At 43.0% G+C, this 24,536-nt stretch overlaps 1 protein-coding gene across 1 annotated transcript; it reads left to right on the forward strand.

Moving 5' to 3' along the window:
* SLC14A1 (solute carrier family 14 member 1 (Kidd blood group)) lies at positions 1–22,571 on the forward strand. Its single transcript, XM_028136044.2, has 10 exons — positions 1–73; positions 709–772; positions 6,368–6,524; positions 7,729–7,918; positions 10,925–11,053; positions 13,107–13,299; positions 15,479–15,626; positions 15,798–15,932; positions 20,695–20,744; positions 22,362–22,571. Exons 3-10 carry the CDS (start codon positions 6,389–6,391, stop codon positions 22,533–22,535), a joined length of 1,155 nt encoding a protein of 384 aa, XP_027991845.1. The 5' UTR covers positions 1–73; positions 709–772; positions 6,368–6,388; the 3' UTR covers positions 22,536–22,571.
* Positions 22,572–24,536: the final 1,965 nt, after the last annotated feature.

Raw genomic sequence — 24,536 nt, forward strand, 5'->3', positions numbered from 1 at the left:
GCACCCTCCCTTCAGCAGAGTCCGGCCGGGCTTTATCAGCCAGTGCCTTCTGCCCCGGGAAGCCAGCTGGAGTGTGAGTACCCTCCTTATTTCTATTCGCTTCTGTGGGGTGCTCGGTCCGCTTTAAAATTTGCTCCTTTTCCCCTTTCTTTGTTTGAATGGAGAAATGTTTCAGAGAGTCTGGAACTGGGTAGAAACAGCAAAGTCAGAGTTTTGCTAGATTAGAAAGCAGCTTCCCAAAGCCCCAGGCCTCTTCCTGGAAGCTTGGAAGCCATGCCCTTGCTTATGGTCTCTGAAGCAGGGTGGGGGCCCAGCACCTGAGTTCCCCGTGGAAGAGGGTCTGCAGCAAGGTGTGTCTCCAGGACGTGCTGAGTGACTGAGCCCATCACTGCTGTACGGGCGTGTCGGGCTGGGTTCTGGAAATAATGAAGTCAAGTTGGAGGCATAACTGACTCCAAAAAAAAGTGGGCCACTGGCGATGGCCCTTTCTAATCTGGTTTTATGGATCTTCCGGCATGTGCTGTCCTGCTACAGGGGGAGTGCTCAGCTTCAGGAGAGCACGCTGCATTTGGCAAGTTCCTTGCAGCTGCACTTTCTACTGTGGAATTCAGACCTCCAGGCTGCTAGGAGTAGCACGTTCCCAAGAGAAAGGCGTTTTAATCAGGAGGCAGGAATAACTGACAGCATTCTCTTTGTTTCTGCTTACAGCTTTAAGGACAACTGAGCACCTCCCACCACTTAATATCAAAAACTACCTAAAATAAAGAGTATTGTAAGTACCAAATAAATCTCAATGTTGAACATGTCTTTAAAATGGAAGAGCCTGAATATTTAAATTCTTTCTTCTGTATCCATATCCAAAACTTTGTACTGTTTTTTTAAAGTGATACCGGCATACCTCGTTTTACTGCACTTCGCTTTATTGTGCTTTGTGTAAATTGGGGGGTGAGGGGGTGGGTGGTTAACAAATTGAAGGTAAGACTCTCCACCAGAAAATAGATTATGACTCGCCGAAGGTTCAGATCAGGATTAGCAATTTTTTAGCAATAACTTGTTCTTAATTACAGTGTGTACATTGCGTTTTTAGACATAACGCTATTGCACACTTAACAGATTACAGTGTGGTATAAGCATAACTTCTATGTGCACTGGGAAACCAAAAAAATTGTGCAACTTGTTTTGTTGAGCTATTCACTTTATTGCAGTGGTTTGGAACCAAACCTGCAATATCTCCAAGTTATGCCTGTACTTGAAACATAGAAAATGAAAGACTTTCGGGTCTGTCTAATTGCACGAATTTCTAATATATGCTGACAATAGAACGAGTTTTATTTTGTATAATAAAATAGGGAGTGTTGGTTGGATTGAAATTCTGATATTGCCTTATATTTGAATGATGAGCACTGTTTTGTTTCACTAGTGATCTAGGCTTTCTGACTCCTGCCAGGAAGCAGTTTCCAGAACATTCTCAGGACGTTAAGCTCAGCACACACAGGCCTTGGTGTGGATGTGTCCGTGATGCAGGAGAATGAGGCTTACTTCGAGGCACGGGGAGATGTTTATTTGTCAGAACAGTCACTGGTTCCGGCCAGGGCACAGGGTAAAACTGGGGGTGGCCGAGCCTTTTGTCACTGTTCAACCCCCATCTGTCTCTGAGTTATTTCAAGGCAGCCCTGGAGACAGGCTGAGTCTACTACCCCACTGAGCCCTAGCGCCTGCTGCAGGCTGCTCTCCGAAGCTGTTCTCTGGTTGTTGACTTGAGTAGAATCTTGGGTGGTGTTAATGTGCTCCAGACTGGAAGACAAAGGACCACCAAGGCTTTCCTATTCCGTAAGACTGACTCTGCTGAGTGAACTTGGACGGTCCCCACTCTGAACCTCAGTTTTCTCTTCTATAAAACGAAGGCTTGAACTATGCACTCTCTAAAACCCCACCTAGCTCTTAAATTTTACCGTCTCTGGGCTCTAAGAAAATATTGATGTTGAGCTCAAAGGATGTGATTCTCCAAGATGTGTCTGATTTTGGTAGTGGGGGGAAGGCAGGAACCCTGCAGGGGCAGGAGGGCTAAGCGTCTATTCTGACGCAATGTGACGGTTTCTGTTATCTCTTTCTTTCCTTTTTCCTTCTTTATTTTTTTAACCGTGTATGAGATGCGTCTTACCATTGCTCTTTCTCAAATGAACATATGTATAATGTAACCCATAGACACAGCAGTTTGGTACTTAACGAACCAGATGGTTTAACCACAGATAAACACACATGCACACGGTTATTTTCTAAGCCGTGACAGGGATATATCCCACAACTGGAGATTGTTCTGAATGACTCTAGTAGAGTGTACGTTCTCGAGTTTCATACTGAGGCAGTAGAAGAAAGTAAAAATTAAATAAGAGGGAGAGAGAAAAAGAAATGCCACCCATACAACGGAAGAATTATCTCCTTGGATGCAACGGAAGTTTAAAAAAATAAATACAAAGCTGCCACACTTGTAGAATTCAACTAAGAATTGTTTATTATTAACAAGATGATGTCCCCTATTTAACAATTGTTATTCAGATACAAGAAAAAAAAAATGCCATTTAGCATTCTCTTAGACTGGGCTTTCTCTGTGCAGTTAAGTGTAGCCAGTATCTTATTACAGAAAATCAGAGTCCGCACCACGTCTTCTCACATTTGTGAAGAACAAGACTGAGGAAACAGTTGCCTGGGCCTCTGTCTCCAGGATGGAGCCCTAACCGTTTGCCCTGAAGCATTTCAGAGCCGGCAGCCCAGCCCTCCCCCTGGAGCAGGCTTCAGGTCGGCCAGCCTCCTGGGAGTGGAAAAGCGCAGCAGAACAAGATCTGTGTCGCTGTCTTTGCAGACCGGTTTGCCACCGTTTTTGGTTTGTTTTTGTTTGTTTCGTTCTAAGCAATGTAACATGAACATTCGATGTCTGTGGTCAGCTCATTGTCTCTTTGCTGATGGAGCGCTTGGCTGATGGAGAAGTCGGCCCTCTCCGTTAGAGGTCTCAGTCGCGGGCCACATCTCCTCCACCCAGGAACACACCTGGCATGCTCCTGCCTCCCTCCAGCTCGCAGTCCATCTGCCCGGCACAACCAAGGCGCGCGTCCTGCTGATTCTTGTATTTTTTTGCCCTTTGTCATGTATGGAGAGTGTGGAGAGGAAGGAGGATGAATGGACGGTCTTTGATTGGCGGCGCTGGTGACGCCTCTCCTGTTCCTCTTTGGAGGAACCTTTTTGGAAATAAAGCTGGTGAGGCAACACGCGGAGGCTTCTCCCGGCTAAAGCTGGCCTTGGCCCGCGGGCCGCCGGAACAGGTATGCTTCCTCCTGCGCCTCTGTCTCCCGGAGCCTTGGCTCCTGCGCTCCCGCGTCTTTCTGAGTGGAGCCTGGGAAGTGGGGTCCTCACGCTCTGCTGAGCGCACGGCTTGGGCCGCCCGGATGGGCACGGGGCTGAGTCCAGAAACTCACGGGGCACTTCTCATGGTTCAGAGGCTGGATGGGTGAGCCGCTGGGTTTGGATAATGATGGAAAAGCTAGGAAAAACTAGTCTGGGGTTTCTATCCTGCTTCTATTTTATTAGGGTTTCTTGCTTACATTTTCTTGTCCTGCTTTTTGTTAAAGGTTAATGGCCTACTTAGTTAGATTTGAGATGTTTGAACATCAGTGGATGATCCTTGCTCCATTGCCTTCCATTGCCTTCCGTTGCCTTTCCAGTTACTAGTAGGCTCCCAATCGGCAGCAGCTGTCTGCTCAACTCAGGAGAAGACTCCTGTGTCCAAGACTTGGAGGCCCTACCACGCATGCCAGGCATGAACCCTGGAGAGACAAGTGGCAATAAGCCTTCTTGATGGCGGGCTGTGGACTGAGATGAAAATTCAGTCTTTACCTTTGGGTGGCTCCACAAGGAACTCAGGCCATTCAGGTTCCCAATCACGTCTGGCCAGTTATGCTATCAAGTTTCGTATCTGTATCTCCAAAATCTCGGAGGCGATGGTGTATTTAAAGCCTTCTAAAATAAATAAACGCAGGCTGGAAATTTTGAGAACATGAATTTGTTCACCCCAGAATAACCCATATATACCCACTCATTTCTGTTCTCGATGGAAAATGCCCCTCTAATGTTTTCTTTCCATGCTGATCTCAGAAACTCAAGGCAGTTGTATCTGAGCCTTTTGTGGCTGCCCGATCAGAAGCCTGATGCCTCCAATAAGTTGGCCTGGCTTTTAAAACAAGTCACTGTAGCTAGGGAAGGGCTTACCAAGCAATATTTTCAGTAATGAGATTTAAAGAGGGAGATATCTGAATATAAGTGATAGCCATCACTTAGATTATGAAATAAAAGACAATTTTTTATAATTGCTTACTAATTCAGTTTTACATGCTTATGTGAGGTCAGTGAGCTCCATATAGACTTTATTTTGGCTCCTAACCTCCAGCAGTTTTCAATTAAAGAGATTCTTAATGCAAAGGTTCATTGGAAGTCTCACATATGCAAGAATCTAACACTATTTTGCCAAAACAAAATAAGCTTAATCTGGAATGTGTTCCATAAATACCTTCTACTTTGTGTTATGATTAATGGTTCACCATTGTTTGAAAGGAGGATGGTTAGTTAAACAGTGAAATAACACAATTCAAGTACGATTGTTACGTAATAGTAAGTCAGTTACCCACATTGATTTCCATGTTAGGGTTAATAGAAGGCAAAACTAGAGTCGGGATTGAAGAAAAACAGAGCATAACTTTTCTATCTGTTAATAGCTCTTTGTTGGCCATGGTAAATGGAACAATGAAGGGGCCAAAAATAGCCATGAGAACCCCTGATTCACAGCCTGGCCACAGGTAGAAGGTGAGCTGGCTTATCTACATGGGCTTTGGTATTTCTGTGGTCGAGTCTTATGTGCCTGTGGCTTCAACATTCCCCAGTTATGCCTTCTGGTTTTGGTGTTCACCTACTTCACACTAACCTGGTTGTGCTCTTGGCCTTCCTTGCATGCTCCAGGTGGTTGTGCCATTCATTGTCTTCTCCCTTTGCCTACCTCTGAGATGGCATCGTTGGTATTCTTTTGTGTCTACCATGAAACCAGTTCTGTCTGCAGAGTACCATATTCTGGTGATGTCGGTGCTTTCTCATTCACACTAATCACGGGAAGGGAAGAATCTCATAGTGAACACAAGTCACGGCGATGATGTTGTTGTTTTTCTGAAGCATGTTTACTATAATTACACCCGGGACATCCTTCTATTGTACAATTCTTGGGTTACAACTCTTTGGTTTTCAACAGTGTGGTCCACTCCCACTCTACCTATTTCCTATACCTTTGTGTAATGTTATTCTTGCCTGTTTTAAAACATTTAAATAACAAATTTCAAAAATGAGGAATTATTGAAGTGGTTGTCTGATGTGATATATATATATATATATATATATATATATATATATATATATATATATAAATTATATATATAAAATTATATTATATATATATATATATATATAATATATAATTGATTTCAGAGAGAAAGGGAGAGGCAGAGAGAGATAGAAACATCAATGATGAGAGAGAATCATTGATTGGCTGCCTCCTGCACACCCTCCACTGGGGACCCAGCCTGCAACCCAAGCATGTGCCCTGACCAGTAATCGAACCTGACCTCCTGGTTCATAGGCCAATGCTCAACCACTGAGCCACTCCAGCTGGGCATATTCAAGTAATCTTTGAATTTGAAGAATGTGTGTGACGGGGTTTCTTAGGCAGTGTTAACACACACAAACTGCTTTTTAAATTTCCCTTATCTTCAAACTTTTAAACATACATAAAGCCTTTTTCCATTAAATTAAGTTATAATTTTAAAAGGCTGTTGGTCTTAGAAAACTGCTGATTGGTCTGCATCAGTGAGCACCATTTTGTAATCTGATAACTGGCTCCTTTAATTGACAGCATGAAGCTTAAGCATGTGATGTTAGCTCTTTCTACATTACTATTTGCCTCGTTATATTGAAATTAACTGTTTTCCAGCCTTTTCCACTAGGCTGAAAGACATCTTTCAATGCAGGATATAGACACTCAATAAATGTTTGTTGAATTAGAAGCAGAACCTTATGAAAATAAAGACCAGAACCTTCTCATGGTAGCATCAAAGACAGTAATCACAAAAGTAGGATGGAATTTGGGTTTGGGCAATCATCTCCATGATGATATTTCAAGAGGAAAATGGTGCTTTCTTAGTATCATGAGATGTCATGGTCCAGATGAAATAATGTGTTTAAACTCATCCCCTGTGGCTACCGTGACCAGGCCCTATGCTGACCAGCCTGGAGAAGCCTGCACGCGGGTGTTTATGAGCTCTGTTCTTTCCTCAAGGAGCCAGGGGAAGAGATAGCCATGGAGGACAGTCCCACTATGGTTAAGGTGGACCGGGGTCAAAACCTGACCTCACCGTCTCGAAGGAGAAGGCGCCTTCCCAAGGCTCTTGGCTATGTCACCGGTGACATGAAAGAATTTGCCGACTGGCTTAAAGGTATTTTTGCTTCCATCCCTTGAAGAGATGTGAGAAGTGGCTTTGGAAGAAATCGCTGATTCTTCTACTCATCTCTTTAGTTATACAGTCAAACCTCGGTTCTCGAATCTCAGTCTCGACCAAGTTGTTCTGGGGGGAAAATGTCTTGGTTGTCGTAGAACCAAGCTTTGGTTTTGGACTTGACAACCCTTTCAGCGTCTCTCAGGAAACAAACAAAGGAGAGAATGCTTTTGTTGCTGGTGAAAATCAATCATTAGCACAGTTTTAAAACATAAAGAGGCCATCAAGAGTGCTAATGTTGCTAAGAGTGTGAAAGAAACTATGATCACAGGCAATTGAAGAGGCAGAAAAACTGTTGTTGATTTGGATAAATGACAAGCACTTAGCCAGTGACAGCATTTCAGAGGCAGTGATATGTGAACAATATGTGAACAAGCAAAGACCTGCACCCCTGAAAGACATCGCTGGGAGCTGGACCGAGTGCTGAAAGTGATTCCTTTCAGGCTAAAGGGGATGGTTCGATACATTTAAGAAATGTTTGTTTATAGATTAAACAATACATTAGACATGTACTGTATATAAGAAAGGTTAAAACAGTAAATCATTTGGGGGTCTGAAATGGATTAATTCAATTTACATTATTTCGAATGGGAAAAAATGATTCCATTTTCAAACAAATCACTTCTTGAATAGCCTTCCAGAATGAATTAAGTTTGAGAACCAAGGTTTGACTGTATTCACCTACTTTCTATCTCTTTCCTCCCCATTTTTAAACTTTTTATCTTTTAACCTGCAAGCCTCTTCAAACTTTTTTTTTTTTTATGGAGGTAGTGGTCAGATCCAGGATCTTGCTCCTATCAGAGGAAGACAACTGGCTCCATTTTATTATTTCAGTACCTAAAATCTAAAATTTTACTATTGGTAATTCAGTCCTTTGACTTAAAAGTCTGTACCTCTACGCATGGTGAATAAGTGCATTTGACACTTTCTGGAGCTGAGATTCTACTAGGGGCAGTGTGGGTTGAGCATAAAGAAATTGGATGCTTAGAGATCTGGGTGCCACTAAAGAGAAATAGTTCAAAGAATATTAAAAAAAAAAAAAGTTTCACCTTCATCAGAGGGGTTTTGATGATTTTGCTCAAGGGGGCCCTAAACTTGGGGCTCCTCACTGCTTTCCTAGCTCTGCCCTCATCGTCTTTTGCAGACAAACCCCAAGTGCTCCAGTTCTTCGACTGGATTCTTCGGGGCATATCCCAGGTGGCGCTTGTCAACAACTCCATCAGTGGAATCCTGATTCTGGTGGGACTCCTGGTCCAGAACCCCTGGTGGGCTCTCAATGGCTTTGTAGCAACCACGGTCTCCACCCTGACAGCCCTGATGCTCAGTCAGGACAGGTAGGTGCATCCAGCCAAGGATGTGGAGAAGGAGAAGGAGAAGGAGAGGAAGAGAAGGAGGAGGAGGAGGACGAGAGGAGGAGGAGGAGGAGAGATGAGCTGACACCCATCAGGGGTATAGAACACTCCTGACTAACCCGTTCCTCCAGCGAGGCTGCAGGGCTTCCCAGTGTTCAAAGTCAATGCATAATCCCTCGTGGGTTGTCATTACACAACTAAGCTCTTATAGCTCTTATTGTGCATTGCCTAAGAAGATTCTTGGGGAGAGAGTCAGCAAATGCTCCACTTTTGCATCAGCTCCAAAGAGCTTGATTTGTTATCTGTAGAAGGTGATTTAGTATCTTAGGTTAAACCCTTTCCCAGTGCATGTCAAGAAATGGTCTTTCCACTTTGGAGGTGTGGTCTCGGACTGTGCCATAGCAAAGGTTCCTTCATTGCTTGGCTCTAGTGAAAGTTGACCCATTTTCCTTATCAGGTGTATTTTAGAAGACCAGGCATATTCACACGTGCTAGTTTACAAATCTCTTTTCTTCACCCCAGTCCTCAAAGGACAGCCTTAAAACAGCAACCCTCTGTTTTAAGTGAATATACATTTTCTTGTTGCTTTAACCAGCGTGTTCCACAACTTGTAGGCATTGCCATTAAATTTCTTGGCCAAACTAAAGCATTCATTCTGAAAGTCAGCTGTTGAGAGGATACGTCTTTGCATTAGTTCTCCAGTGGCATCATTGGTGAAGGGCGTTATCACTTCCTGGGTTAAATCAATACAAAGTGCATCACCTCCCACACGGCCTGGGGTATTATTAAAGGTAAACAAAGGACTTTTGAATGGGGAGTCCTTCTTCTAATGCTCTCACTCAGCGTGACATCATCTTGCTGATCATGGGTGCCTCCTGCTCCAGTTACCAACAAGCCAAGGAACTCTCACGCGATCCTCTGCCACCCAGGAGTGTGGCTCACTGCCTGTGTCACCTCCCCTTCAGGCCCCGCATTTGATCTTACCCACTCACTCCATGATCTTCACACCCGTGGCTCATTCGACCTTGAATGCCAGGCCCTTCATGGTGCCAGGTGCTGCCAATGGCTTCGAGTTCCCAGTTATAACATGGGAACCATTTTGACCAGGAGTAGAAGTGAGGTTACCAAGTGCCCATCAGTAGATGAGTGGATAAGAAAGCTGTGGTGCATTTACACCATGGAACGCTGCTTTACTATGGACGGGAAGGAAATCTGGCCTTTTGCAGATGCACAAATGGACCTGGAGAGCATTGTGCTGGGTGGGGTGGGTCAGTCAGATGGGGACAGGTGCCGTGTAATTTTGCTTATATGTGGAATCTAGTGACAGAACAAACTAAGTAACAAAATAGAAACAGACTATCCAAGGGGAGAAGGTGGGGGGCTAAGTAAAAAAAGGTGAAGGGATTAAGAAAAAAACAACACCTCATAGACAACAGTATGGTCATTGCCAGAGGAAAATGAGGGTGAGAGGAGGCAGGAGAAGGTAAAGGGGGGTAAATGGTGATGGAAAATGACATGACTTGGGCCGGTGAACGCACAATATGCAGATGATGTATTATAGAACTGTACACCTTAAACCTATATAATTTTATTAACCAATGTAACACCAATAAATTCAAATTTAAAAGAACATATTCCCTTAGAATCCCCTAAATCTCATGACATGCAGGGCCAGCAGTCAATGTAAGAAATGTCCAAACCTGGAAGAATTTTTATTTGAGCCAAACTGGCCACAATTGCCAGGAGACACAATCTCAAGGGATTGAGAAAAATGCTCCAGAAAATGGCAATTTTACCACTTATTTTATATGTTAGAATCAAAGGGGAAGACCTAAGGGAGTTACATGAAATCCATTGGTGATGATTAGGGAAGGGGAAAAGAAAAGCGGGAAAATCTCTGGGAGTGGGTAAAAAGTAAAAGGAATACAACTTTTTTTTTCTTAAGATACATATTTCTTTTATTTAGGTGGGTGTAGGATAACATGATAATAACAATGAGGGGATTTGAGGTCTCTGCTTTGGTGCAGTGTTTGTGCCCTGAGGGGTCTGGAAAAAGAAAATTACCCTTACATTCCTGGGGTATGTTATTGCAGATCCAAAAAGACAATAGGCTCAGTTAAGGTCAAGATTGAGCTTTGTTAGAGAAGAATACCGCCCTAGGGCATGACCACCTGCCTTGGAACTGCTTTTAGTTAGAAAGTTTTCATTTCAGACCATCCTATGATGTTACTTTAGGTCTCCGAGTTTGTAGGCATCCCTCCCTCCCTCCCCCAGACAGGCCTCCCCTAAGCTTCTCAGGTTTAGTATGTGGTCCCTTTTTGTCTACATGTCCATTTCCGTGAGAGGTAATAATAGTAAGGGGGGAAATACAATAAGGGTTCTGGAATGAAAGAATAAAAAGGAAGTAAGGTTAAGTGCTCAGGAGCAAAAAGGGCCCCAGGAAAGGATTAGGTGCTAAATACACACCAAATTAAATGGAGTACTTTGCCAAGTAAAAGAAAAGTAATTGTCTTTCTTTGCACTAACTTAGAAATGTGCGTTTGGAGACAACAAAATGGAAGCACGGGATGATAAAATATATGTTAAATTGTAAAATCAAAGGCACCGTGAAAGTGAATTTACATTTCAAGAATCTTACGCCTGACCAAGAAAATCAGATTTCAAAAACAGTTTCATCTGAAAGCTTTATTCAAGTCAGAGGCCCTCAATGATTTCAAAGAAATAATAACTTCCGACAGAAAAGGCTAACGGAAACAGAACCGGGTTGGCGCATCGTTAGCTCTGACGCCTCCGTAGGGGGCTGTTCTAAGTGTGCATTTGTAATTTTTCACATTGTTAGTAGTTTTCGGCTTCTATAGACTTGGGAATAGATTTCTAAATATAATCTCATTTTCTAATGTGAATCTGACCTGGAATTTGCAAGTGTCACCGTGTGCAAGCCCAGCCAACGTCCACCTGGGAAATGTCCACGCTGTGCTCTCCCCGCAGGTCAGCAATCGCAGCCGGGCTGCACGGCTACAACGCCACCCTCGTGGGGATACTCATGGCCATCTTTTCAAACAAGGGGGACTATTTCTGGTGGCTGCTATTCCCTGTCTCCGTGATGTCCATGACTTGGTAAGTTGTATCTGGTCTTCTAAATGCTTTTATAAAAATTATAGGGGGGGTGGGGTGGGAATGGGGAGTTACTGCTAATGGGTACAGTGCTTCTGTTTTGCAAGATGAAAAAATGTTCTGAGAATGGATGGTGGTGCTGGTTGTACAATAAAGTGAGTGTACTTAGTGCTCCATAAGTGCACACTTTAAAATGGTTATGTGGTAAATTTCATGTTATGTATATAATGCAACTTCTAGAGAAATCATTTTTAAAAATTTAGATTCGGGTTATGTCTATTGGAAAAAGGAAACATTAAAACACACTGATACATATGGCCCTTCATACCACCTCTCCCCTCTCCCCAATATTCTGATGTAATCAGTCTTGATTGGGGTGTTGCCTGGGCATTGGGAGTTTTAAAAGCCCCAGAAGTTTCCAAAGTCCAACCAAAGTTGAGAGCCTCTGGCTGCATCAGTGGTCCTCAACCCGCACACGATCAGAATCCCCTGCAGGGCCTGCTGAAACACAGATTGCGGCTCCTGTCCCCAGAGGTTCTAAATCGGTTCACCTTGGATGGGGCCTGAGAATTCGCATTCCCTTTTTTTAATATGGTTTTACTGATTTTAGAGAGGAAGAGAGAGAGAGAGAGAGAGAGAGAGAGAGAGAGAGAGAGAGAGAGAGAGAGAGAGAGAAACATCAGTGCTGAGAGAGGATCATCGACCGGCTGCCTCCTGCACCCCCCTACTGGGGGTCAAGCCCGAAACCCCAGCATGTGCCCTGACCAGGAATCAAACCTTGACCTCCTGGTTCATGGATCAATGCTCAACTGGGCAGGCAGAGAATTTGCATTTCTAACAAGTTCCTGGATAATGCTGATATGGCCAATCCAGGGATCCCACTTTGAGAACCACTGTGCCTCTATGAACTCCCCTTACCCGCCTGCCCCACTCCCTTCAAAAAATTTTTTATTGAGGAGTGGCACCCGCATCATGGTGGAATGAGGAAAAAATTCTTCACTGAATTCAGTTCCTTTTTTAAAAAATAAAGCAAAAAACACTGAATTCTTCAAATTAGTTTCTATGCTGACAGTGTCTTAAATCCTTTTTATTTTTTTTTCGGAAGCAAACATTTCCTTCTTACTGTAGCATATTTAGAATATAAAGTACTAGTATCTACACAAATGAGAAGTAAAGCCCGCTATGGACAGTGTCTGCAGGAGAGCCACCCACCCGGGCTGCACCTGCAGGTGTATGGAGGGGAACCTGCCAGCAAAGCCCACCTGCCCAGGAGGTAACTCCCAGACTGCTCTGAAGAACAGGTTCAAGGGCAAGAGTCATTGCCTGTGGGTGCTCACCACACCCCCTCCCACAACCCATGAAATCTGAAGTTCTGCTCTTAAAAGGATGGCCCTTTGAATAAGTCAACAAGTGAGTGTGCAAAAGAGTCCCAGAGACCAACTAATTCAACTCCCTTACAGTCAAGGACCCTAAGGAGCAAGCAGTGCCTTGCCCAAGGTCACACAGTTCAACTGCTCAAGGACCTAAAATTCTGTCCCCCTGAGTTTAAGACCTTCTTCATCCAGCCCACATCACCTGCATCCTCCCTTAGATAATTGTTTATCTTTTTAAAAAATACATACACTAAAGACTTGTGGAGATATAGACAAGTTCAAGATCATGGTCACCTCTGAGGGGGAGGGAAGGGCATGTGATCAAGTAGGTCACACATGCGGCTTTGACCTGTGTAAATATCTTATTTCCTATGTCTTAAATAATAGAAAAATATTTTTGAAATCTAGAGGTTTATAGCTTACTATAAGCAACCCCAGATGTAATTTTTCAAAAGCCAAAGAAACTATGAGTTGATTTTTTTTACTTTATGTAAGAATTATTCTGTCTACGACAGGATTTATCTCAAGTGTGTTTGGATTTTTTGTTTGTTTTTCCTGTGAAAGGTTTTCCAAGGCAGCACTTTAGGGGCATATTCAAAAGCCATCGCTAGTAGAGAGATTCAGTTTGTCAATATTGGCTGCCACACGCATATTCTTCCATTCTGTTCTGTTGTTGTTTTTAGTCCAATTTTCTCAAGTGGGTTGAACTCCGTGTTCGGCAAATGGGACCTCCCTATCTTCACCCTGCCCTTCAACATGGCATTGACCATGTACCTTTCGGCCACAGGACATTACAATCCGTTCTTCCCAGGCAAATTGTTCACACCCATAACCTCGGTTCCCAATGTCACCTGGTCTGACCTCAGTGGCCTGCAGGTAAGATACACAATCTCTTCACATTCCCCCTGGCTCTGGAAGGCAGCCAGCGTCCTCCTGGTTACTCGTCCATGGGCATCAGAGCCTTATAGAGACTCAGTGGGGGTGGGGGAGGCTTCCTGTCTTCATTTTGCTAGCTAAAGCATTTGTTCTTCTCCAAAGCTTTGGGCTCTAAGGGTTTGTTGTTGTTTTTAATGACTATTTGGTCAAAGCTAACTTTCCCTAAGATCTGCAGTGCTAATTCCAGAACATAGCTCCATTGGAAACCACACATTCCATTGCAAGCTTGGCCCTTGTTGGGATGGGTGAGATGTGGGCTAGCCACTTATGTAGGCACCTCCACCTGGGGCTAAGCCCTCCATGACCTGCCAAAAAGACTGGCTGCTTACTGTTTTACCCACCACAGAACCTCTCTGTTCTGCCTTTTCTTACGTTCGATCTCACAGAATAAGTACAATAATTCTGGGTCCTCAAGCTTCAGTAGGCATCAGAATCATTGTTTTTTTAAGTACCAATATAATCACCATCTCAGACTTCCTAAATAATAATCTCTGGTGGTGTGGCCTGGGAACCTCTATAGCAAGCCCCCAAATATTTGTGCTGTGGGCCAGAGTTTGAGAATCACCCTGAAGGCTGAATACAGGCTGTACACTATGTACCTCTTTACAGATGTGCATAGAGAGAACACCATGTTTAAACATCTGGTTAACCCAAATAAAGTTCCAGCTTTTCCTATTGGTGTTTATTTAATAAATATCTTTGTTTTCATGATTATTTAAAGCAAGAGAACACTTGAGAACCAAAGAAACCCTACTTTTTCTCATGTGCAAAAAAACTGGCTTTCCCACTGTGAGGTTATAAAACACCTTTTGCTGTCCTCTGTGCTGGGCAATCAAAACATGTGAGAAGCTTACATAGCCTTTTCTTTAGTTTCTTGCTCAGAAAATGAATGGGAGCATTTGGAAATAACTCAGAAGGAAAATTTTAAAAATGTATTATACCTCCCCATTAAAAATGATATTATAATATTCATTGATTGATCTATAATCGCACTGTCTAATACAGTAGCTGTTAGCCCCATGTGGGTATTTTAACTTAAATGTAAAATTAATTAAAATGTAAGATTACAGTTGTGCTCCTTTGCCTCACTAGCCACATTTCAGGTGCTCGGTAGACACATGTATTGGACAACAGAGATACAGAATATTCCAAGATCATGCAAAGCTCTGTCGGACAGTGCTGGTTGGGGGAAGAGGGGTCTTATCCTTCCCCTCCCTCTGAACTGCCACCTCAGCATCACCCGACTTTCCATGCCCCTGCTACCTGAGGGGTAGTTAGTTCTGCTGGATGTGCCTGTGTCACGTTCTCCGGTCTAGAAGAAAGAGGAAATGATCTTGTGTAGACGTGAAAATCCAGCATGGGTGGGAAGAATTTAGGGTCCAGCTTAGGGTAGAATCAAACTCACAGTATAGACCTGCTTCTGAATTGTGGATAAGATCACCTGACTTCATTAACTGCCAGATTGCATGGGAACAATACTATTTCTATGGACTGTAGAGATGCATGGATGGACTGGCCCCAGCATGGATGGACAGTTGAAAGCAGTAGATGTATAAGTGGTGGTCCCTGCCATCCTCATGGGGAGGCATGGGAGATCCTCACAGTGGGACAGTGGCACCACAGTTACCAAAGCCACAAGTTTGTGCATGCAGGAGAGCAGGGAGTAGAGGGGGGTGCTGAGAAGGCTTTGAGTACAGCAGGGAAGGGCTGGTGTATCTTTGGGAATAAAGCAGAAATAGGAATGAGATTTTTCTGTAAAGAGAGAGGGAGAATTTTTTTAATTAACCCTTTGCACTCGCTTGCTTTTTTCTCGATTCCTTTATTCTACTCGGGATTTAATTTTTTAAATACCCCAGATTTTACAAAGCGCGGCAGTAGAATAAAAAACTGGAGTTTCTTTTCATACAAACTTACTTATTTGGATTTTTTTATATTTCAAATTATTGATACATTCAAAGAGTAATTTTAATCTCGACATCCGAGTGCAAAAGGTTAATGACACTTAATCTCAAAAGATTAGATGCGCTAAATCTAAAATTACTTCATATGTGCTTGTGGATGTCCTAAGGGTTTCTGTCCAGTTATTTTAATAACTTTATTTCCTAAATTATTTTTACAGCTACTGAAATCCCTGCCTGTGGGTGTTGGTCAGATATACGGCTGTGACAATCTGTGGACAGGGCTCATTTTCCTGTGCGCCATCCTACTTTCCTCCCCACTCATGTGCCTGCACGCTGCAATCGGGTCATCGATAGGGGTAGTAGCAGGTGAGCAGGCATGGAGAGCTCCTCCTCCACCCTGGTGTTGTTCAGGCGCCTTCTGCACTCCAGACCTTTCTCTCCTTCCAATAGTTGTCAGTTGCTGCCTCCACCCTAGGCCCCTTCCAGAGCACCCTGCCTTGCATCTGCTGCTCTGACTGCTCCTGTCTTACCTAACAGGGCTCAGCCTTTCGGCTCCATTTGAGACTATCTACTTTGGACTCTGGGGTTTCAACAGCTCTCTGGCCTGCATTGCAATTGGAGGGATGTTCATGGCGCTCACCTGGCAAACCCACCTCCTGGCTCTCGCCTGTGGTGAGTATCCCGTGCATCTCGGGGGAGGGGTGCTGGTGACTATGGGGTTAAAATCCAGGACAAACAGTACAAAATGACTGCATGAGACACTAGAGCTGGGGTTCTTGTTTAGGACCCGTGCTATCTAAGCGTGTGACCAGGGCGAGCGACATCCCCTTTCTGAGACAGGAGAGCCTGTTGAAAGGTACTATCTGTTTTATCATATGTGTATATTGGGGCATAGAAACTCAGCTTGTCCTGTTTTCTTCATACTAATCATTTGACCCAAGAAACGAAAAGGAAGTAACTTAAACTAAATACGGAGCCATTTCCCCTGGTGACTCAGGTAGAATTTTGTGTGGCCCTTGGAGGATCACCTTAATCCAGCTCTTCTCAAGCTTGAGTGTGCATCCCAACTACCTGGAGGCTTGTTAAAATGCAGACCTCTGGGCCCACCTGCAGACGCTAGCTCATTGTTAGAGGTGGAGGAAGGAGTTTGCATTTCAAACCAAGTGTAAGTTGGAACTGGTGCTGGTGCTCTGGGGACCACATTGTGAGAACTGCTGTATTAACCCTTTCTGATCCCTGCATTCTAGCCAGACTCAGCCCACAGAGCTAGAAGGGGCTCTGGAGAGCGCCACTCCATCCTTCTCATTTTATTGTTGGGGAACTAAGGCCAATGGACATCCAGTCAATGGGGGCGGGAGGAGGCAGTGTAAATGCAAACCCAGAATCCACACTGGCTAACCACCTGAAGCGTTAAGCCCAGGCCTTAGGTGAAAACAGACTTCAGTGATTTAGATTTGAAAAGCTAATGAACTTCTCAGGCCATTGGGAGGGATGCTTATTTTCCCATAGCATCTGATATTCCTAATTCAATACAAGTAAAAGCACTTAAGATAATGTGCTAGAACCAGCGATTTTCAATCTTTCTCATCTCATGGCACACAAAGTAATTATTAAAATTCTGTGTCACACAAAAAAATACATCTTTTTGCTGACAAAAAATAGGTATGACTTTGATTCCTTCACACCAGATGTGTTGGCTGTTGTCATTTTTTTTTATTTAACAATCTAAGGGAAAAGAGGTCAGTGTCCCTGACTAAATAGTCAGGTGTTGCATGTTTTAAACATTCTTGCAGCATACCAGTGTGCCACGGCACAGCAGTTGAAAATTGCTGTGCTAGACTGAAGGGAATGACACTCCCTAGGGGACAAAGGGGTACAGGGATAGTGGAATGCACAGAAATTACTTCAAATCTAATGGGAATATTTGTCTAGAGCCAGTTGTCACCAGATTAAGCAATCCAAGCTATCTAAGTCATTACTAAAATGGCAGACCTCGTGTTAGGCAGGATTTAGAATGAATTTCTGCATTAGGCAGGGGGTGGGATGGGACCAAGGTTTTCCAAGGCCTCATGCAATTTTGATTTCCTGGTGCTGCAGCAAGGATAACAAAACTCAAGTGGCCACTTATATGACATTTTGTAGTCACACAGCTATTTCCCCTAATAACCCTTTCAAAACTTTTTGCTCATTCTCCATACTTATTCATAAGCTTAGGGCAACAGATTATATGGCCACCTGAGCTTAGCGGGGTTAGAATCTTTCTTCTGAGATTAGTTTGAGGTTTCAAACCTTTATTTGGAGTGCATACCTTTATTTTTCTGCGTTGGCAGCAAATACATATCAAATACTCATAATACAGTCCCAACAGTACTTATAAGACCTGGGGATTTAGAAGCTTTAGATCCCAGGTAGTTCTTGCTCACAGAGTTACAGTTAAGGGCAGAAGCCAGATGAGTAAGAGAGAGAGCCCACAGGAGCCTATACGACATTTACAGTAGAACAAGGAGACATCCACAGTGAAAGATTCTTAGGGGAACACTATAGTTTAGAATCATTGAGATGCACCTCCTAGAGAAGCTGGCTTTCCATAAGTCCTAAGAACTGGGAGAAGAAATTCCTGTTGGTGGAGAGGGTGGTCAGGACCAGCACGGGGACAACCTGAGCCCATCCTTAAAGGTCAAGCAGAAACTGTTTTGATCATAAGAGTTGTGGAAGAGGTCTTGACAGACTATGGAAAGAGGTGAAACCAAAGATATTTGAGGATGTATTTCCCCAAAGCAGGAATATCTTCATTATTTTCTTTATTATAGAAGTAACACTGGCTAATTGAACAAAACAAAACTAACAAAAGTTCTATCAATACAGAGGAGTATAAAGCAGACAGTGATCATTCGTCATCCTACTCCCTGGATAGAACTTTTTTGCCTCTCTCTTATCAGGACCCTGTGGTTACATTGGGTCCATTTGGATGACCCCAGATAATCTCCCTATATCAGGATTTCTTAGTCACGGCTGCAAAGTCCCTTTGCCATGTAAGGTAATATACTCACAGGTTCTGGGGATTAAGACGGAGACATCTTTGGGGATTTTGCCTACCATGCCTACCTTCCTTTGAATAGATCAGATTTTCTTTACTAGTTTGGCATAATGGTTAAGGCCGTATATTAAATCAGTTAAGAGCCCACACCTGGTGCATTTTAATTTTAATAGATGCCAAATTCATCTCACAAAAGCCATATCAATTTCCTCTGCCACCAACAGTGTGTAAAGGTGTCTGTTTCACACACTGGGTACTCTCAGTGTTTTTCATTTTCGACATCAAGTTTTGAGACAGACCTCCAGCCCCTCTTGTAAAGCAAATATCACATGTAAAATGCCACTGCAAGTTTCAGCTTGCCCACATCACCATGATGCTGTCAAACAAAACTCAACCTTGTCAACCAAGGTAAATAAATAACAGGTATTTATGACAGAGGTGCCCTACTATATGGCTTTTTCAGGAAAGAAGACTTGGAAAACTGATAGAGCCTGCCAATGCTGCCTTCCTGCCTCTATTTTATCAATGCAAGCTGTAAACACATTTTGTACCTCTTTTGCATGGCCAGGATATGATGGTAGGACTCACCCATGGTGGTCTGTTCGGAGGGACATTGTCTATGAAGAGTGGAAATCTAGTCTTCCCTTCAGCACTCAAGGCCCTTTTCTCTCCTCGACAATCCAGAACACTGTCAGGGTCATCAGCTACAAACTGTGATGTGCAGAACTTACCTCTAATGAAGGCTTTCCCAGCCCAACTCAGCAAGTCTTAGTTGATAGGCAGCTGCTATTACATAGTCTGACACTTACTATGGACAGAAAAGAAACTTGGAATTGGACATCACTTTGAACACCAAGTTCAATATGAGACTTGAACACCCAGATTGTGCCTTAGAAGTGCAATAGGTATTAAAAGGAGAGAAATGGCGATAATGTCTCATGTGCTCGGGAAATGTGTCATAGAAGAGCTGGTACTCAAAAGAGCAAGGATAGAGTGTCCCTAGTGCTTAACTGAGGGACAGTGAATATTTGTTGAATGAGTGAATGAATGAATGAATGAATGAAATGGGGGGAAAAAGAATAAAATTATGGAAAACAAGCACAAAAACCTTTTCAACCCGCACTGTTGCACCCTTCTGCTCAGAACAATATCTCAGTCCTGTGATGACAGGGGTGAGTTGACAGTTGCTGTTGTGGAAATACAAGATTTTATTTGAGATTAACCACCTCCTTGTAAAATACACCTCCAAGTTACCTCATTACAAACAATGAAACTAGATTCTGAGAAGTTGGGTGATTTGCTGTACAACAAACAAAATGGCAGAGCTTGGATTTGAAGTCCAAACTGGTTCCAAAGACGAACCTTTCCCACTAGCATGAGACAATTCAGATGTGAAAGAATTAGGTATACTGTTGAACAAAAATACTTAAAAAGACAAAATATTGATAAAAGGATGGAATTGAGGATCACAGAGTTCCTCCCACCATTTCCTGTCCCGCCCCCTAAGATAGCTGATGTGATTTCTCATCAGACAGGAAGACTAGGTGGTGAGTATATCTCAGTGTGTGCTGATGGCCCAATGGTTTGTGCAAATCATTCTTCAGGCTGCTTGTCTGAGCCTCCCTAAGCCCCCTCTTCAGCCAAAACTGAAGAATTAATGATTTGCTAGTTGAGGTCTTTGTTTTTGCTGTTTTACATTAAAAGTCACACATCCACTCAGATTACATACTCTAAGATTCATGCTTTACTCAAAGTAAATTTAAAAATAGCATATTTATTTATTGGCTTGAATGCCAGCCTTAATGGTATTTGGAAAAATGTTATTCTGGGGAGGAGTCCCACATTTGTACTCAGTTTCTGCTGATCTCTGAGTTATTACCTTCTTCTTTTTTTAATACCATGATTTTTTTATTTTTTATTTTTGTAACTGACTTTATTTGAGAATCCCAGATGCAGTCAGAAGCAGTATAGAAACCATACTACCTCAAGAAATATTCATAAGTTTCATTTTAATTCAACTCTGCCTGGATAAAATAACAGGAAAGTTTATTTGCTATGGAAGGATTTTTCCTTAAGTATCAGCAAAGCAGCAACAAGATAGTGACCACAGAAAAGATACCTTTATTGAGTACTTCTGTGTGCTAAGCCCAAGCATTATCTCCTTTCATGCTTGCACCAGCCCTGTGAGAGATATGTTCCTATAACCTCCATTGTACATGTGGTCGAGTCTGGATTCAAACCCAGAGCTGCTGACTCTAAACACATACTTACAACCAGGGTTCTGGGCTAGCTGGCAAAATGTGGATATTTACATTCCAGGGGATTTATATCAGAAGGCAGCCTTTCCCACAATGAAATGAAGCCTACCAAGCACTGTTCTCTCTTCTTTTTCTGTAGCCCTGTTCACCGCCTACCTGGGAGTCAGCATGTCACACCTGATGGCTGTGGTGAGTTTGCTTTATCATCAGCATGACTGGTCAGCTTCCAGTGATATGGAAACCCTCCTGAAGCCCACGTGGGTGGTGTCCTAGGGCAGAATCCATGACTGTGACAGCCACCACTTTCCCTTTCCTTGCACCTGTCTGTCCTCACCTTCCAGCATCACAGTAAATTTTGGTCCAAATTAAAGTTACCAGGCTTGTTAAGAATATCAAATTGCTTAGTTTAAGGAAGTGAAATTGAGGTTGTAGAACATATTACCAAGTTTAGACTCTAACATCAGGAAGTTGACTTTAGAATATATTTTACTGAAACAGAAAGCCAGGACTATGTAGTACTTGAGAAAGCAGGAAAGGGAGGAAAAGACAATTATCTAAAGACTCAATTTTTTTAAAATCAAGCCAATCATTTTTCATATCCCTTATTTTAAGTCCCCAGTCAGTCATCAATAGGATTTATTTAGACCCATGTCCTGGATGAATTAATTAATAGGCAAAATCGTTGCCCATTAAGGGTCCCCTGCCACTCTCTTCCCTTTCTTTTCAGCACTATCTGGCCCTTTGATTTTCTTTTTCCCCTTCCCTGAGGAATCCAGTATGACTGTTCCAGGACCCTCCGCCCTCTCACCACCTCCCAGTGTCCTGGATTTTCTCTCATCACCCCCTTTGCAGGTGATGCAGAGCCGGTTTCTGATAGCTCAGTCCATGTGGATGTGGTCATGGCTGCTAATGGGTCAAGACAGTAACTAGTCCTCTCAACCACAGGATAAAGAATTTATCTGGGAGGGTTGTCTGGAGACACAATATCTTCCTGGTAGAATGTCAAAGCGCCATTACGGGTCCACAGACAAAGAAAGGTCCACAGACATCAGTCCACAGACCAGAATTGGACAGGCTGTACAACAGAGTCAGCAGGGGAAGGGAGATTTTAAAAAACACAGACCCTTAGGCCCAGTTCCTTGGCATTCCTGATAAAGTGGATCTGACCTGGTGCTTGGACATCTGTGTTTTTAACCCCCTTCCCAGATTATTCTGATGTGCAGCCAGGTTTAGGTACCATCACACCCATGGAGTCCTTGCATAGGGCACGTGGTGTATTCTCAGAATCTCATGGTTTCGCCATGGATAGCACAGGAGAGAGGCTTACCCTCAAGGAGCTTAGAGTCTATTTGGGAGACAGAGTGAAAAAGAAGGAAAGCAGGTAGAGTCTAAGACCCAGTCTGGGTGGAAGTCAAAGGGTAGAGAGGTCACTCTGGGCCTTGTGGATGTGATGAATGGTCAGGAGCCATTGGGGATTTTCCAGGTGTCATCTCTGTGCCAAGTATCATCTTTTCACATCTGGTGTTAGAAGTCTAAATATCTGAGAACAAGGGAAAGATATATAAGATGGAAATGTAGCTGACCCCTTGAAAGAATAGATGATGACCTTTCAACTGCTAAAGGCCCTGAGCTCAGACTCAATCTCCATGGGCATAAGCAGAATCCAGAGCAATGCCCAACCCATACCCCCTCCCCACCCCCCTGGCCCATCCCAGCAGAATGAGGATGGAGTGAGAGGTGGTGCTGTGAGTGGATTAGCTTTCCAACAGGATCTCAAAGGAACTCGTGCTTGTCTCTTCTCCCCAGGCCGGACTGCCATCTTGCACCTGGCCCTTCTGTTTGGCCACACTACTGTTCCTCTTGCTGACCTCAAAAAACCCCAACTTCTACAGGATGCCCCTCAGTAAAGTCACTTACCCTGAAGAAAACCGTATCTTCTACCTACAAGCCAAGAAAATGTTGGCGGAAAGCCCTCTGTGAGAGCGACCTTCATCCACAGCCATGGTCACGGTCATTTCTGAATATCTGGAAGCCAGTTGGCTTCCAGTCTCAGCAATTCGTTGTTTTTCACTAGTAACCACTTTCCTGCTAACCCACTGGCTATCTGTTCTTAAGCTCATTTTGCAGTTTTCTCTTAGACTTCAGGGACATCCCTAAACATGTGAGAGATGCATCGGGACCACGTGCTCTGGCTATGGAATGTTAAACCCTCATGGGGCATTGGCACAAAGACTGGAATGTATTTATGAAGCCAAAATGCTCCAGCAGAAAGAGGAACTGAGACTGGAGCTAATTATTGATATTTATTGATATTTTTTATGTTTGGTTGGCTAAATGGTGTTAACAGTATTAAAAATTAAGCTCTGTAAACCAACTAAAGCCTTAAGGAAATGGAATTCCTGGTCATAAAATCGAAGTCAACCCCGAAATCTCAGATAAGCTGTTTGACTTGTGAAAAATCAATGCAAGTTACACATCATAAGCTGTGGTCACCACGGTGGGGCGGCTGATTGCTGAGCTTGCTCCCGGCTCCTCAGCAGGACGGCCTCCGTGTTGTCAATGTGTGGATTTCACTTGCTGAAGATGTTTCTTTTCAGGCTATCAGAGCTGCATTAGGGAGAAAGACTTTCTGTCAGTCAACATTATTCTGTATTGTTACTTTTCTTGGAGATTGCAAGGGATTTTTTTAGGTGGCGTTTATTATCTTTTTCTTGTGAGAATGGATTTGTCTTCAATGAGATAAGAGAAGCTCTTGGCTTAACCAGTTCCTAAATAGTATAGAAAGTTACATTTTTAAAAAGATTTTTTTTAAATTGATTTCAGAGAGAGGAAGGGAGAGGGAGAGAGAGATAGGAACATCTATGATGAGAGAGAATCATTGATTGGCTGCCTCCTACATGCCCCTTATAGGGTGAGAACACACAACCCAGGCATGTGCCCTGACCAGGAATTGAACATGGCAACCCCCAATTGAACACAACGCCCAACCAACTGAGCCACAACGGCCAGGGCTAGAAAAGTTACAGTTTAATAAAATATTCAGCATAGCTATTTTTACTTGAATCCTTAAATTAATCTTGTAAATGTCATGAATGTGTAGAATTAAGTCATCAACAACCGAGGGCCCTTTAAAATTATATTTTTAATACCTTTGAGGATATCTTACATGTTACAAAGACTGAACATTACAGTGAGATTACTTCTGAGTGTTTAGAAGTTGTTGAATTTTGACTTTAAAAAACGTATTATTTTCTGAATACTCAAAATATTCTCTCTCAGAAATCAATGATATTTGAGCCACCAAAAAGACATCCAGTTAAAGGATTCTCCCATTTTTCTTTTAAAATTTGTCGGTTCTATAAAGATTTTATAGCCAAATGGGCTGGAGATGGCGGTAGAACGTTCTGCCAGTCCCCTTCTCCTTCAATTTGTATCATTTCAGTATGGAGAATGCAAAAAGAGGAGCTGTGGAACCTCAAAGGACTTTCCCTCTTTGGGTTTACAGTGCTCAGTGCAAAATATACATACAGCTGGTGTGGCTCAGTGTTTGAGGGTCAACCTACGAACTAGGAGGTCATGGTTCGATTCCTATTCACGGCACATGCCCAGGTTTCCGGCTCAATTCCCAGTGTGGGGGCATGCCGAAGGCAGCTGATCAATGATTCTCTCTCATCATTGATGTTTCTATCTCTCACTTCCTCTCTGAAATCAGTAAAAATATAATTTTAAAAATATTTATATATACAGTTTGCTGAATCAATAAACATGCATAAAAAGGGAAGTAAACCTACAAATACTTTAGGGAGAGTTCACTTCTTCCTTTTTTCTCAGGAAAACAAACATTGTTCCAATTTAAAAACCCTGTGACCAAAGCCTTTTGCAACTGTCATAGCGTCACGTATATTCCTGTGGAAAAACTAAATTTTCAGTGTTTGAACTGAAATCTCTCTGGTTAGGGAATCTGTGAAATAAGACTTGGGG

The sequence above is a fragment of the Eptesicus fuscus genome, chromosome 12 (assembly GCF_027574615.1).
Source record: "Eptesicus fuscus isolate TK198812 chromosome 12, DD_ASM_mEF_20220401, whole genome shotgun sequence".
Classification (NCBI taxonomy): Eukaryota; Metazoa; Chordata; class Mammalia; order Chiroptera; family Vespertilionidae; genus Eptesicus; species Eptesicus fuscus.

What these genes read in the sequence shown, in the direction of transcription:
- SLC14A1 (XM_028136044.2), top strand. Translation starts at nt 6,389, where the DNA reads ATGGAGGACAGTCCCACTATGGTTAAGGTGGACCGGGGTCAAAACCTG. An exon ending in ATTTGCCGACTGGCTTAAAG is followed by an intron (nt 6,525 to 7,728) that starts GTATTTTTGCTT and finishes CGTCTTTTGCAG; the next exon opens with ACAAACCCCAAGTGCTCCAG. An exon ending in TCCGTGATGTCCATGACTTG is followed by an intron (nt 11,054 to 13,106) that starts GTAAGTTGTATC and finishes TGTTGTTTTTAG; the next exon opens with TCCAATTTTCTCAAGTGGGT.